Source organism: Maniola hyperantus, chromosome 3, assembly GCF_902806685.2.
Source record: "Maniola hyperantus chromosome 3, iAphHyp1.2, whole genome shotgun sequence".
Classification (NCBI taxonomy): Eukaryota; Metazoa; Arthropoda; class Insecta; order Lepidoptera; family Nymphalidae; genus Maniola; species Maniola hyperantus.
In genome coordinates, this window is record NC_048538.1 from 8,966,060 (window position 1) to 8,980,992 (window position 14,933).

General features: G+C 34.8%; 2 protein-coding genes across 4 annotated transcripts in view; one reads left to right on the top strand and one right to left on the bottom strand.

Moving 5' to 3' along the window:
• The window catches only part of TwdlE (TweedleE), a 23,707-nt gene continuing 8,774 nt past the window's right edge, over positions 1 to 14,933 (bottom strand). The window contains exons 1-3 of one of the 2 annotated variants that reach the window (XM_034984372.2): positions 3,492 to 3,569; positions 2,036 to 2,464; positions 1 to 1,400 (exon numbers count right to left, since the gene is read on the bottom strand). In XM_034984372.2, the coding sequence (XP_034840263.1) occupies positions 1,311 to 1,400; positions 2,036 to 2,464; positions 3,492 to 3,506 (534 nt within the window). In that variant the 5' untranslated portion in view covers positions 3,507 to 3,569 and the 3' untranslated portion in view covers positions 1 to 1,310. Of the gene's footprint in view, positions 1,401 to 2,035; positions 2,465 to 3,491; positions 3,570 to 14,933 lie in introns of those variants that run through there. The other variant, XM_069508752.1, reaches the window with a different exon arrangement.
• The window catches only part of LOC117996289 (sodium-coupled monocarboxylate transporter 1), a 25,482-nt gene continuing 15,709 nt past the window's right edge, over positions 5,161 to 14,933 (top strand). The window contains exons 1-5 of one of the 2 annotated variants that reach the window (XM_034984336.2): positions 5,161 to 5,338; positions 5,716 to 6,029; positions 13,451 to 13,740; positions 13,901 to 14,066; positions 14,517 to 14,628. In XM_034984336.2, the coding sequence (XP_034840227.1) occupies positions 5,952 to 6,029; positions 13,451 to 13,740; positions 13,901 to 14,066; positions 14,517 to 14,628 (646 nt within the window). In that variant the 5' untranslated portion in view covers positions 5,161 to 5,338; positions 5,716 to 5,951. Of the gene's footprint in view, positions 5,339 to 5,715; positions 6,030 to 13,450; positions 13,741 to 13,900; positions 14,067 to 14,198; positions 14,203 to 14,516; positions 14,629 to 14,933 lie in introns of those variants that run through there. The other variant, XM_069508729.1, reaches the window with a different exon arrangement.

Consider the following 14,933-nt stretch of genomic DNA (forward strand, 5'->3'; position numbering starts at 1 on the left):
ACTACATTTTCTCTCATACGCTTTTCTTATCGCCAAAAAACGTGGAAATTTTTAGAAACGAATGTTTCAAAAAATAATGCTACTTAGGGCCAAACTAAAAACCTTAGTCCTACGTAGCAATTTTTTTTAGAAACATTGATTTTTTTAGAAATCCCACGTTTTTGGGCGATAATTAAAAAAATACTTTTGCACTGACTTATTATTAACGGCCCGCGCACACTCATCGAATAGGACTTAGGATAGAATCTCAGTTAAAAAGTTGTGGTATTATTATATCTTCTGTGGTCGTGGTATGTAGGAAGAAAAATATTTGGCGTAGGTACGTAATTACGTCCAAGTACGTCTAATAAGTTTGCACGGGTCCTAAATATTGTTTCAGCGGTCAAAACTGATCACAACATGCATTAAGTACCTAGACACACAAACCTAGCTCCCATACCTATTGCTTGATTCAACGAATAGATAGCGCCTATACAAGAAGAATTGTAAACGAGTAGGCTTAATGTGTACTAAACATGAATAGCAATTTTCTCATCTAATGGTCATTAAATTCAAGGACCATTTTAATGACTCCTTTTAGATAAAATTACTACACATTTGTCTCTGAGAGACTCCTTTCAGATATAAATATGAGCCGGGACTCAAAAAGACAGAAAGAAAGGGAAAAATAATATAATACCTATTGACGAATCCATTCTGAAAAGATCGTGCAGGATATTTATATCTTTTACAATAGTATATATACAAAATAAGTATACCTACCTACATTTAATGAGAAAATAAGGTTTTCATTCTACCTTTGTGACGATTTCACATTTTGAAATAGATATACAAAGATAATAATAATCTTTCCTACACATTTTTTTTCCTTTCCTACACACCTATATACCAGGTTTTACCCTTTTAGAGTCGTCGCACACTATAGAGACATAAAAAACCAGGAAAATACAGCTCCCAAAGTTTTTAGCGGTCGATCCCATACACTACGGTCTAAGATCTTTCTTTAGAGTTCCTAATTCTGCATTCAGTTTAATCACGTAAGATAGGAATACAAGGTGCTTTTGACGTTTGCGATCTAAATATAAGTATTCTGTAATCCTGATCAGTTGTTGAGTAACTAACTAGATTGTTTGATGAGTCACAGAAATCTAAACTCAGAACTTTAGAACATTGGTTGTGGGACCGACGGCTTATTGTACTCGAATTATATATACAAAGGCCTCAAGAATAATCTACTATTTTAAAGTTCTACTGCTCAACAATTCTGGTAGGGAACGAAATCAGGCTAACGTTTACAATCATCATACATTTTAGGGTGCACCATACTCCGAAGAGGGAGCAGAAGCTGGTGGTCCATACTGTTGCGCGGGCGGAGATGCATCAGGGTATCCCTCTTGTTTCTAGAAAAACACAAAATATGTTTTACACTTTAGGTAGGCACATCCAGAAAAATAGAAGATAGGTTACGCTTAGCTACCTATCTTTTTTTTCCTTTTATTCTTTAATCTTTCAAGGGAACAACCTTTTAGTACCTAGTATCAATTATTTTGGTAGGTAAATATTCTTGTAGCTAGTGTATGGCTTTATAACCCATATCACATACTTATACATAGAATGTAAATAGTTGATCGAGTAAGTATGTATAAGTATGCAGACACCTGCCTATGCAATAGATTCAAGTATATACATATACTTATATTATTGCACGATAATCTTAAATAGGTGTATAAAAGGAAAAACTGACACTGGCTGATCTAGCAACGCACAGCTCAAACTACTGACGGATCGGACTGTTTGGTATGCAAATAGCTATTATGACGTAGACATCCGCTAAGAAAGGATTTTTGAAAATGTTATACCTAAAGGGGTAAAACAGGGGTTTGAAATTTGTGTTATCAATTGTGTACCTAAACATAATCTAGACTGGTGGGAGGCTTCGGTCGTGGCTAGTTACCACCCTACTAGCAAAGCCGTGCCGCCAAGCGATTTAGTGTTTTTTGGATAGTCGTGTAATAATAGGGTACACGAATATTACCTGCGTCTTGTATCTGATGAAGTAGACCTCTGGTTTAGACGGCTGCGTCGGTGCGGGGGTCGGGATAACAATATCGGGTTGGTCTTCAGGCTTCTTAACTAACACATACACCAGTGTCTTTTCTTCGTTCTGAGGTTGCACTGGAATCACCGGAGCGATCGGGGTAGGTGGATTGGGTGCCTTAATAAATACAATCTTATAGTGCTTTTGGGGCGGTGGGACGTAGATAGGCTTGCGAAGGGCGGGCGGCTCGTTGTCCGGCGGCGGCACATGAACGTATACATGTTTATGAACGATTGGCTGCTGAGGTGGTCCATACTGAGGTGCAGGAACTCCGTATGAAGTCGAAGGTGGCCCGTATGAAGAAGGCGGCTCTGGCCGTGCGAGAACGCACGCTGCCATCGCCGCCAAAATTAATGATTTCAATACCTGCACAAAAATGGAACAAAATATATTTTAAAGGAATCGAATTCGAAATCAATTATAATCTTAAACATATAAAATAAAAAGGTGACTGACTGACTGATCTATCAACGCACAACTCAAACTACTGGACGGATCGGCTGACATTTGGCATGCATCTAGCTATTATGACGTAGACATTCGCTAAGAAAGGATTTTTGAAAATTCAACCCCTAAAATTGAGGTTCGGAGTAGACCACGCGGACGAAGTCGCGGGCATAAGCTAGCGTAAATATAAATGCTTAAATTTGAATATAGAAAATTTAAATCTTATTATATCTAGGTAATCTAATGGTCGAAATTAACTGATACGCTAACTGCACAAAAGCCTTTATCAATGCCTATAAAAAGCACTTAAACTGTAGATAACTACCAAACTAATGTTAAAAGTTAAAACTTCTTTTTATTTTTACCACGGACTTTGTAGAAATAGTAAAAGTAGGTAATGTTTATGTTTTTGAGAAATATCGAGAACCTATACTTTCTCCATGTCTTCAAACTAAAGACAAATTCGTAAAAACTCCGGACAGATTGGAAGAGAATCGGAATTGTAGTGTTTTATCAGATTTTTAACTAGGGTTTTAAAAGTAATTATAATAATATTATTTTAAAACGTTATAAAATTGCAGTCTATCATTAACAGCTTAGAATAAATATTTATAGCGGTTTAGATTTGAAAAATCGAGAATAAGCTAGTATCAAGAAAATATTTTTATCGTAGTCCAAATTCGATGTGTCTGCCTAACCCTTATAAGCAATAATTATTAATTACCTACCGCATGATTATCAAAAAATGTCACATTTTATGCCCGCTCTACACGCGCGCGCGAATCACGGTGCAAAAAACAGTATGGAATGTGGATGTGTTTCCCGCTTCGTGGGTTAGGCGTCGCGATTCGCGTGCGAATTGAGAGTGAGCATAAGCTGATATCACCAGAATATCACTTTGTCAAAAAGGTTCTAAGTATATCACAATCACATCACAAGCACCTACCGTTTTGTCACACATCCTAGCGATATGATTAGACAGTCTTAGACAGTGTAATGTCCAGTGAGTTGATGCACCTGTGTTTATAACAGATGTACGCTCTACATAATATCCGGGGAGGGGGCACTTTCAATGGCTCTTATGGCTTGCGCAAGTTGATGATGGTGCTCAAGCATCGCCCTATCACCATCGACACGGCGGACAGAGGAGCACATACGCATGATATTCAGCGATACCTTATTAGAGGGGTACTAGCCTTCACAGCACCACAATTTAGGGACGTGATTTAATTGCACAATTAGGTACCTACTCCACATGTCAAGTGATTTTTTGACAAGAGCCTCAATAGCTCAACGGTTAAGGAGCGGACTGAATTCCGAAAGTACCGGAGTCCGAAACGTTAAATCGCTTTAACTAGCCACGGCTGAAGCTTCCCACCAGACAAATGTGCTCTATATATACATGATAACCAGTGGCGTGCAGCTTATAGAAGCATAAACGCACTGCTTACCCTCATTGTAAGAAATCAATGCTTATTTTTCATTATAACCTGCCGTAAAATAAGTTCATACCTAAATGCATACCCTGGCTTGAACTCCTGTGCACGCCACTGATGATAACGTAGACCCGACCCGCACTAAGAAAGGATTTTGAGAAATTCCAACGGGTTCCTTAATAAAACCTAAATTCACATGATCGCCTCGCGGGAATCAGCTATACTTAGTTTATAATTTATGGTAGGTACAACTACCTTATTGATATTAGCTGATAATAATCAAATCAAAACAGGCCAAATGATTTCTATTTGTATTACATCGATTTCCTGTATAAAGTCAGCCTGCCGCGTACACGTTGAAAAAAAAAACAGATTTTACCTTCAAAAAAAATTTCTAGATCTACAAATTAGACAGACCAAGACTCTACTTTGTGCGAAGCTAGAGCCGGTCAACTAGTTAAATTATGCCTATTATAGATGCCATTGATATTCAAAATAAGTAGTAACCTACGTACTTAATTATAGATGGAGATATGGTGGGAAACTTTGCTGAAGTGCTTGATAAAAGCTGAAAGTTTGTATTTGATGGATATCACTGCATTAACTAAGAGAAAGAGAGAGCGAGATCCGCCATCTACTTACGCGTAGGTACTTTATTTTGTTTTGAGAATTTTGGCATTGATATTGTTACCGACACTTAGGTACCTCGTGGCTCCTACGGATTTTAATATTTTGTTCACAGCTTTTGTTAAACGAGACTTTACCAATCAATTAATATTATCCATATTCCATACCTATTAGGATTATAAATCCGACAGTAACTCTGTCTGTTCATTACTTACATGCCTAAACTGAACCGATTTTGACATCTGGCAAGGAGATAGCTTGCATTTTGAACAAGATTGACGAAAGGTACAGAGGTCAGAGATAGCTCGCGTTCTGAGACGAGCATACTTAGTACCTACGTTGCTTTTTATTCCGAAACATGAAAGAGTTCCCATAGGGTTTTTTAAAATATCATATCTTTATAATATGAGCAAGTTGGTACCTGTCACATACCTACCAACTCTTTACTTTAAAAAAGTCTAAGTATATCTAATGAGAAGTTAAAAGCGTGCAGTGATAGCCTATTATAGTTGCATTGCGTCTAAGCTTGACCAATCATAAATTATGAGCTACGTAAGATGTAGGTGCAAATATACTTCGTAGAACAGTTTATAAGTATAACGTAGAATAGTAAAGCGGATTTAAGCGCATAAATAAAAGTAGCCTCTCTATCAGGTATTAAAAAAAACGTTGGTTTGTGATCCTCTGAATTGACTTATTATTATTTTACTCTGGGATTATCATAAAATAGGTAAGTGTAAAGTTTTTTAATAGTTAAGATATACATATCGCATGATAAGCTGTAATTAAATAATGAATGTCCTACAGATGAGTTGAACCTAAATATTTTTTATTTCTTTTATAATAAATGACAAGCATTATTTATTATTTTCTTATCGGTATTTTAAAAGCTACTTATATGTTAAAACAAAACATTACTATCTTGAGTGCTCGTGAGGAGAAAGCAATCTTTAGAAATAAAATAATTCGATCGACTTAAGTAATGACTCTATGTGTGTAGAAATTAGAGTTAATAAACTTATTAGAATAAAAACTATTTATATATTTAAACTAACGATATAAAATAGAATAAAAGACCTTTGCACTTATCAAATATTATATACATAGCTCCTCGGGTCGCCCTACCGCTGTTCGACTATGCCGGATGATTGAAGACTTAATTACCATTTATTGGTGTGGACGTTAGGCACATTAAGACAGTGCTACAGACACAGTACGATCCATGCGAGAGTCCGGAATCAATCACACTGAAACATCCTCTCTTCCATTGAGGTCATGTAAACAAATCGGAAGTCCAGTGGGTTTGACACAAACCTGCTTACATATTTTGTAAATACTGGTGTATGCGTGGTAGTGTAATTGGTGCAGTTGGAACCATGAGTATTGGGCCAAAGTATTCCCGGACTTACAGTCTTTGCAAGGTAAGTCGGTTATCTAATTTTTTCAGCAAATTTCATCAAATAACTTTTTGTACATGCCGGTAAAATTAGCTGAACATCGGTCAAACAAAACAACAGGTTACATAGGTCGTATCCAAATATGAGCTAAGTTTACCAAAAGGAGCATTGGTTATTCTTATAAATCTTGTTTTCATATTTTTATGCCTAAAATGCCTCATAGGAGAGGCCGTAGGAATTTTTGAAGAGTTGCTTTAAAAAGTGAAAACTCTGTGATATCGTTTGTTCGCGAGAGCATAGAGCTTTAGAGTTCGACAATCGAAATCGACAGTTTGTAATAACCTTAACGCCCGTTATCAATTCATCATCAAATTTCTAAATCCCCACGGCTGAGAAGTGCAGTTCCCTTCAGCATCAGGGTTGAAGAGTTAGGACTTGAAACTTAGTAATGAAGTCTAAGCTTGGCACCTACACTATTATTTCACCACACCTGAAACCCTATTCATCAGGTTTGAGGAGTTGAAACTTGGAATTCAATCATAAAGTCCTTACTTCGTACCTACAATATCAATACACCATCAACAGGAAATCCATCAAGATAGTATATCATTTTCTGAGTATCTTCCAGGGGCTTGCTTTCAAACCCCCATACTTATTACACAGATACGTGTTCGTTTTATGAACTGGGTTATTTATCAAGATTATATCTAGATTCTAGAGTCTTTGAAGATGTGCTATTCAAACAAGGCAGAAAATAATCATGCTCGGCGGATGCTTTACATACTACCATACTAAAGAATTAGTGTATGACACCAGTTAAATACTAATTTTCTTTATAAATGGATTGGCAGATGAGGACCCTCCATCTTATCCATCTTCATGACCAGCCTTGACCAGAATATATTTTGACAGTAAACTGTTACTTTCCTAGAAGTTTTGAATGAACCTCTAAGCAATGAAAAACTAATTAAATTAAAAATTTCAGTGTTTTTTATTGCGTGATAGGCTTGCGCTTGACGACAATCATGCTTAAAAAAACAATGATGAGGTCTAGGTTGGAGCGCACTTACGAAGATAAATAAATAAATAAATAAATAAAACGTTTATTTTTCAATCATATAGTTACACACATACATGGGTTTGATCTTGAACAATTAGTGCTTAATATTATGAATGTTACAAGATCAAGAACTGGCTATCCTAGCTAGATTTTTAGATCTGTGTTAAGGATAGCCAGCCCTCTCCCTCGGTTATCTAAAAAGTAATAAATAAATAAATTTTTTGTAGAAAGTTGTTAATCTATAACGTTTTACATTTAAATAAACGTATGAACCTAGATTGTTGCAAAGGAAATCTATGGGTGTGTGTGTGTGTGTTTGTGTGTGTGTGTGTGTGTGTGTGTGTGTGTGTGTGTGTGTGTGTGTGTGTGTGTGTGTGTGTGTGTGTGTGTGTGTGTGTGTGTGTGTGTGTGTGTGTGTGTGTGTAAGTGTAAATGTGTAGGGGTGGGTTATGTGTATATTAAGTAATGTTGTGTAAGTAAATTAAAATAATAAATAAATAAAAAATAAATAAATTATATTTATTTCTATTCACTTTAGTTATTATTATTTATTGAGAATATGGTAGATGTACTGATAGATTGTAAGAAATCTTCTGTTTCGTCATAAGATTTATTCAACAAAAAGGATATAACTTTCTTTTTACACTGAGTAAGCGGCAACTTAAAGATGGGTAATTCTGCATTAATCTTATTATATAGAAATGGGCCAAGATAGTAGTAGAATCGCTTTGTAAAGGCTAATTTAGGCGCACGTAAGGTGCAGATCTTATCTTGACGCCGCTTTTCAATATATCTGTATGGAGTATTTTTGTGCTGGTGTATAATTATATTTAAAATAAAAAGCTTTCTGACACTAAGGACGCCACAATCCTTATACAATAACGTAGTAGGAAAGAGGATAGGCCGAAAAGTTGCCACCTTTAGTATAGCCCGCTGAGCAATTTCAAGGGGCTTTAAAATAGTTTTAGCAGTGCCACCCCAACATGTGATGCAGTATAGAATTATTGATTGGCAAAGAGCATAATACACATTACGGATCACAGTAGAATTTGCAATGCTTCGTAGATTTTTGAAAATAAAAATTAATTTTCGCACCCTGCTAGTGAGTAAGTCGACGTGGTCTTTAAAGTTTAATTTTTGATCCAGAACAATACCGAGATATTTAATTTTATCAGTAGAAGCTATGGAGTCACAATGACAGTTGGCATTTAGCCTATTGGAGCAAGAGTGAACTTTGATGGTTAAAGGAGTTGTAGGCTGTGTAATAGAACGTATTGAGTAGGTCATAAATTTGGTTTTGGTAACGTTGAGAGTTAAAAAATGAGAAAGTAGCCAGTCGTGGACAGTGTTGAAACCAAGTTGAGCGGCTTTTTCAAGTCCAGTCCAAGATTTAGCATGAAAGGTAACTGCTGTGTCATCGGCGAAGGAGACTATTTGGGCATTTGGAATTTGAAGGTTGCAGAGGTCGTTGATAAAGACAAGAAAGAGAGTCGGGCCAAGTATGCTACCTTGCGGGACGCCATAAGAAACTGGTAGCTCATTACTCAAATTATTATCGATTTTTGTCGTTTGTGTTCGCCCAGTAAGGTAGCTACGGAAGAATTTCAATTGATTACCACGAATACCCATTCCTTCTAACTTGACTAAGAGAGTAGGAATGGGAACTGTGTCAAAGGCCTTCGCAAGGTCCAAGAATATGGTTAGAACTTTGTCACGATTATTTAGATGGCTAATAACGTTATTTGTGAGTTCGAGAACAGCATCGTTTGTACTTTTATTTTTTCTGAACCCGAATTGTTGGGTGGAAATCAAGTTGTAGTGCTCAAGGTAATGGACTAGTCTTGTGCAAACCAAACGTTCTAGGATTTTTGACAGTGCCGTAAGTATCGCAATCGGCCGGTAATTATTTATAGATTTTTCATCACCACTTTTGAAAATTGGAATTATAATTGCCTTTTTAAAGGCTGTTGGAAACAGACCTAAAGCAAAACTTTGATTAAATATGTAACATAGAATAGGGGCCAAAATTTGTGAGTATCTTTTTAATATTATTGGAGGAATCCCATCCCAACCAGTGGCAGCGTTAGATTTCAACGATTTAATAACAGAAATAACTTCCTCAGTGTCTGTTTGATCTAATACAAATGAAGACAAACAATTAACAGAGGTCGAGACTGTTCTAAAAGTTGTAGTTGCTGAACTTTGACTAATTTTGTCAGCAAGTTCTTTGGCTATATTTACGAAGAAAGAATTAGCATCATTACAAGATTGAAGAGTAGTACAGTCAGAACTTAACAATTGTGGGCTGTGTTGTTTAGGTTTTGAAGTGAAGCATATTTTTTTAAGCGTATCCCACAACTGTTTTATATTATTTCCTGCTCTATCTATTTCTTGTGAGTCATATAAGCGTTTCGCTTTTTTTAAAACCTTAGAACAAAAATTCCTGTACCGTTTGTAGGTAAGTTTAAGGACTTCATTATCTGGAAACTTTTTGACTTGTTTATGCATCGAATCTCTATTTCGCATACATCTTAATAACCCTTGGGTAATCCAGGGTTTTAAGGTTCTCTTTTTATTGGGGAGTCTTAAGATAGTTGTATTTTCGGAGATAGCTTGGGTCAGTGACTTAATAAGACAGTCAGTAGCTTTGTCAGGATTTAGTATAGTATAAATATATGATAAATCTAGTTTACCAATAGCTTTATCTAAACTTTCGTAGTTAACTTTTGTAAGTGTATTGTATGCTGAAGATGTGCGTATATGTTTGACAAGGGCTATTAAAGTTGAAAAATGATCAGTAACAGAAGTATCTAGAATAAGCGTTATAGCTGGCGTTTTAGTACGCAGAATGACATGATCTAGACAGTTGTTGCCTCGCGTTGCTGAAGTGTGGGCTGGTAAATAGCCATAAAAAGCGAGCGTATTAAGGTAATCTTGAGAACGAGAATCTATAAAACCGGACTTGATGTCCAAATTTAAATCACCTGTAATTACTACTGTTTTAAATTTGGCAAGGGAGCTAAGTATGTTGCTAAGAGCAACAATAAATGTATCAATATTATCATTCGAGGGGGATCGATAGATACAAAGAATTGCAATGTCGTAGTTTAGTTTTATAATCAATCCTGAGGCTGAAAGTTGAAAATCTGGCTCTTCAATGGTATGTTGTATATCAGCATCAATAAAAACGACAACACCGTCACTCTGATTAAGGTGCTTAGTAGTGTGGCGCGTAGAGTAGTTTTGAATGGCTGGTATAATTTGATTATTATTACACGGTAGCCAGCATTCAGTTAAAACTATGATGTCATTATCAAACATTAAACGCTTTAAGAGTGTTAAAAAACTATTAAAATTGCAATTTATAGATCTAATATTTTGAGCTAAAATTTTAAGATATTTTTCCGGGTTTTGTAGGTAGGTATGTGCTAGTTCAGGAGTAGATGTGTAAAAATCCGATACAGAAAATTCGTCAACATGTTCATTTAAATTATTGATTTGACTATGCACTGCAACAAAATTTATAATCAAGGGTAGAAGGTAGATCAGAAATAAAAATAATTTCTTGGTTATAATGAGCTAAGTAAAAACAGGTGAGATTTATGTAAAATACATAATACAAAGCAGGTGTTTTAAAAATTATGTATTTGGGATACTCTTTGTATAAGTTAAAAAATAATAATAATTGGTTTAGTACTGCAGTTTGTGTGTGCAATTTATGAATGAGTGCAAAAGTGTTATGAAAGTTATTAGTGTAATATGTATAGTGTACGAGTAAGTTAAGGAATCTTAATGAGTAATTACATCTCAAACTAATTAAAACATGCAATAAAATAATATGCAAAAAAGAGAATAACTTATAACAATATACTAGTCATATTTTTTGAGGCGACTGAGCAAGTTGCTGGAGTTGCGGCTCGTTTTTAATAATAATATAAGCGCTCTCACTGTCCTTCCTTATCATTATTCGGCCATTTGCTGTCCAACAGTATTTGAAATTATGCGATTTGGCGAAATTACGAAGATGCCTATTCACTCTTGCTTTGAAGGTATTTAGGGTTAAGATAATTCTCCCTTAAGCTCATATTTTCTACAGTTTATTTTCAATTTATTGTAGATTGTAGTGTTAGATAGATTGTGGAGATATTTTTAAGATAATTTGCAGGTCAAAAAACTCAGCAATTTTTGAAAAAAATATAGCACTTTTGTCAATGTTACAATATGGAACTTATGAAACTGGTAGAATTTCGGAGCCCTGATCACAAAACCTTTAGTACTAATAAGTATGTAGGTACATTGAAATGTCTCCTACCTAGAAATACACCCGTGTTTTTTTGAAAACACAAAACATCAATCTTCGTCCATAGGTATTCAGGGGTCATTTGATAGCATCCTCTCAACGGGATCGTAACGTTTTACGGAACATCTTGTGTATATAAATAGATTTCTAGAATTGATTCCTAACAACTGACACTAGTTCTGTTGGTCTTAAATTTCTTTTTAGCTCTAACCATTTAGTATTTAATAACATTGTAAGTGCATTGTTCGAGCAAGCGTTTTGAAAAAAAAATTAAGGCCCTCAATTTGACGTAATAATATTTTATTTATCCATACTAATATTATAAATGCGAAAGTGTGTCTGTCTGTCTGTCTGCTAGCTTTTCACGGCCCAACCGTTCAACCGATTTTGATGAAATTTTGTACAGAGTTAGATTACATCCCGGGGAAGGACATAGGCTACTTTTCATCCCGGAAAAATAAAGAGTTCCCACGGGATTTCAAAAAACCCTATATCCACGCGGACGAAGTTGCGGGCATCATCTAGTTTATAATATTTACACTGATTCCTTAGAGCTTCCAACAAAGCGTGCGACAGATTGACATTTATTGTACACGACGTATTATCAGGCTGAAAATGATTATATTTTTCTTTGTTATGTCTGCTATGATAGATTTGCCGCAAATTCACGTGGAAACGCAGAAGAACAACCATACAAACTTTCAAATGTTATCAAGCACCTCCGCAAAGTTTGTCAAAAACTCTCGGGTCTATAATCTCGACTGGGTACTAAAGTGGGTACAGTTTATTGAAAAAAGCTCTCTTGTATTTTAATGGATAAACCCATTGATCTTTAGATTTAAATAATTTTAAAAATTACTGTTCTCGCAGCTACCAGCTCTGATTCCTCTTTTTAAATATAATAAGAACCAAATAGGCTGATAAACCTTACAGTAAAATCAATAAGAAATAATGTCTGTAGATCCTACAGCAAAATCGTAACGGCTTTTGTAGGAGCTCAAGAAAATTTCCCGCATATGACAACCCCACGATAACCCATATAGGTACCTACTTACGTAATTATTTACTTATCCTTTAACGTTTTATGGTGAACTTGCAATATGAGTAGCCCAAGATTTCAGCCGCGCCAGAGATAAGTTTTAGTAACCTAACTCTGGCCGTGCGAAGCAAGTAATAATTGTTTTAAATAACAAAAAACTAGTTTTGCTTTGATTCAATTAAAAAGTTTTATAAAAATTAGTACTGCTATTGCAATAACTAAAATTTAAAAAAAACTGTCTCCTAATTAGGTACCTACTGGTAGGTACGGGCTATTGCCTCTACCTATTTAAATGGAACGTCACATTATAGTACACTATATATACTTCAACGGATAGTCTTCTTAATTGGTTGGAATGTTAGTTGACTAGGCGTATATTTCTCCCATGCAGAGTCCCATGTTGACTTGACTTTTAACAGGAATTAAAATGTGGTAAATACTGGACTCAACCGCCATAGGGAGGTTATAGAGAGAATAAAACCGGTTTTTTCTGCTCGGTATCTAGTTTCGTTATCGCCATGACTGAAATAATAAGCAAGCTCAATGACTAATTCCGAGCACAGACGCAATATACATTAGACATGCTTTCATGATATTTATCGAATACAAAAAGAACATCCAGCGAATTAAACGTATCTACGAGTAGGTAATGAGTAGGTAAGAGAGCTAAAACACATCATCTGACTTATTTGTAACTATTATCAGTTGCTTTCATCTTAAACATAATATATGTACCTACCCTATCGAGATAGCAAGGTTGTTAACTGTTCTTGTAAAGATAGGTAGACCATTAAGTAAAACGTTTTCAACCACTTAAATGCAAGTTGGTTCATCAATTTGTTTCATTTAATCGTCGTAATTGAAATGGTAGTACATGAGTCAGTGTTAACTATTTTGCTGTACTCAATGAGCTACTCCCACTCACCAATTACACTATTAGTTCCAACTATTTCCTAATACTACCTATTATTCTAAGTTCTAGATTAAAATCGACGTGTAACTACAATAAAATATGTTAGATAACTAACAAAAACTGATATTTGCAGATTTTGTTCTTATATTGGAGTTTCAATTTGATATCTCCAATACGGACTTTGCCGACTATATCAACATTAAATACAACGGAAACAGATGGGCTAATAGAAGCACAGAATGACACTAATATTGAGCTATTTCATTGGGAGGATTATAGTGTACTCGCAGCGATGCTTATTATTTCATGTGCCATTGGGGTATTTTATGGTTATTTTGGAGAGAAACAGATGACTGGAGATGACTTCCTACTTGGTGGTTCCTCTATGGGAACTTTTCCAATGGCTTTAAGCTTAGCAGCTAGGTACGTTTTGTACCTACTTATGTAATTTACTTTTTTTTGCTGTCTAGTAATTATTTGTTTTAAGATGATGACCTATTCTACCTATGATGTTTTAAATTTTAAGTAATACAAATTGTTGAATATATTTATTGCCAATGTTGATGAATTAAATTTTTTCCAGTTTTATAACTGCAATAGAGTTACTGGGAAACCCAGCAGAGATGTATATGGCCGGAGGCCAATTTTGGATGATTTGTTTGGCCTTTGTGCTCGTGGTCCCTGTAACGAGTCACCTATACCTGCCTGTATTTATGAGACTTCGATTGACTTCATGTTATGAGTATCTCGTAATGTATAACATTTATTACACAACAAATTATTCATAGTTTTAATTAAACAGTCATTATTGAAATTGAATGCTGCGCCTAATATTTTTTCATATATAATATGACGATCGATTGACTTCATGTTATTGAGTATCTCGTAACTTATAAGTTAACATTTATTAACAAAAAAATTATGTTAAATTAACTAATTAAACATTAATTATTGAAATTGCATGACGCGCCTGATGTTTTTCATACATTTAACGATCTATTTAATATATAAAATAGATCTTAATTTTATTATAATATGTATTTCCTAAAAACTATTAAAGTATCTGATTTTTGAAAAAACTCTTCACTTTTATTGTCTTAATCATATCCTTATTTATATTATTATACTTTTCAAATAATATTTATATATTTATATTTATATTTATTATTTATATTTTATATCTTCGCGTTTATTTTCAGGAAGTTCGTTTTTGCAAATCAATGCGTGTGTATGCGAGCTCTCTCTACATGATGCAAATGATACTGTATACGGCAGTGGCAGTGTACGCACCGGCGCTCGCCTTATCCGATGGTAAAGATTGTTATGATTTATTACGATTTTTTTGCGAGCGCATGTCTGGAATTCTAGCAAAATAAAACGTTTACTTGTCTGATACCATGTTTACATTTTTCATAAGTTGTGACTTGTGGAAATCTAAAGGACCTAAGTATATAATATTTTTATGAATTAAATAACTAACAGTCATTTTCTATCTTTTATGATAGTTAAACTAAGTATACAAGGTTTTTTTCTTAATGTACAAAATGTACATGGTTATAATAATTATTACTCAGTAGACTATACCATTGCATCGTTTTCAAATAAATATGTAAAAG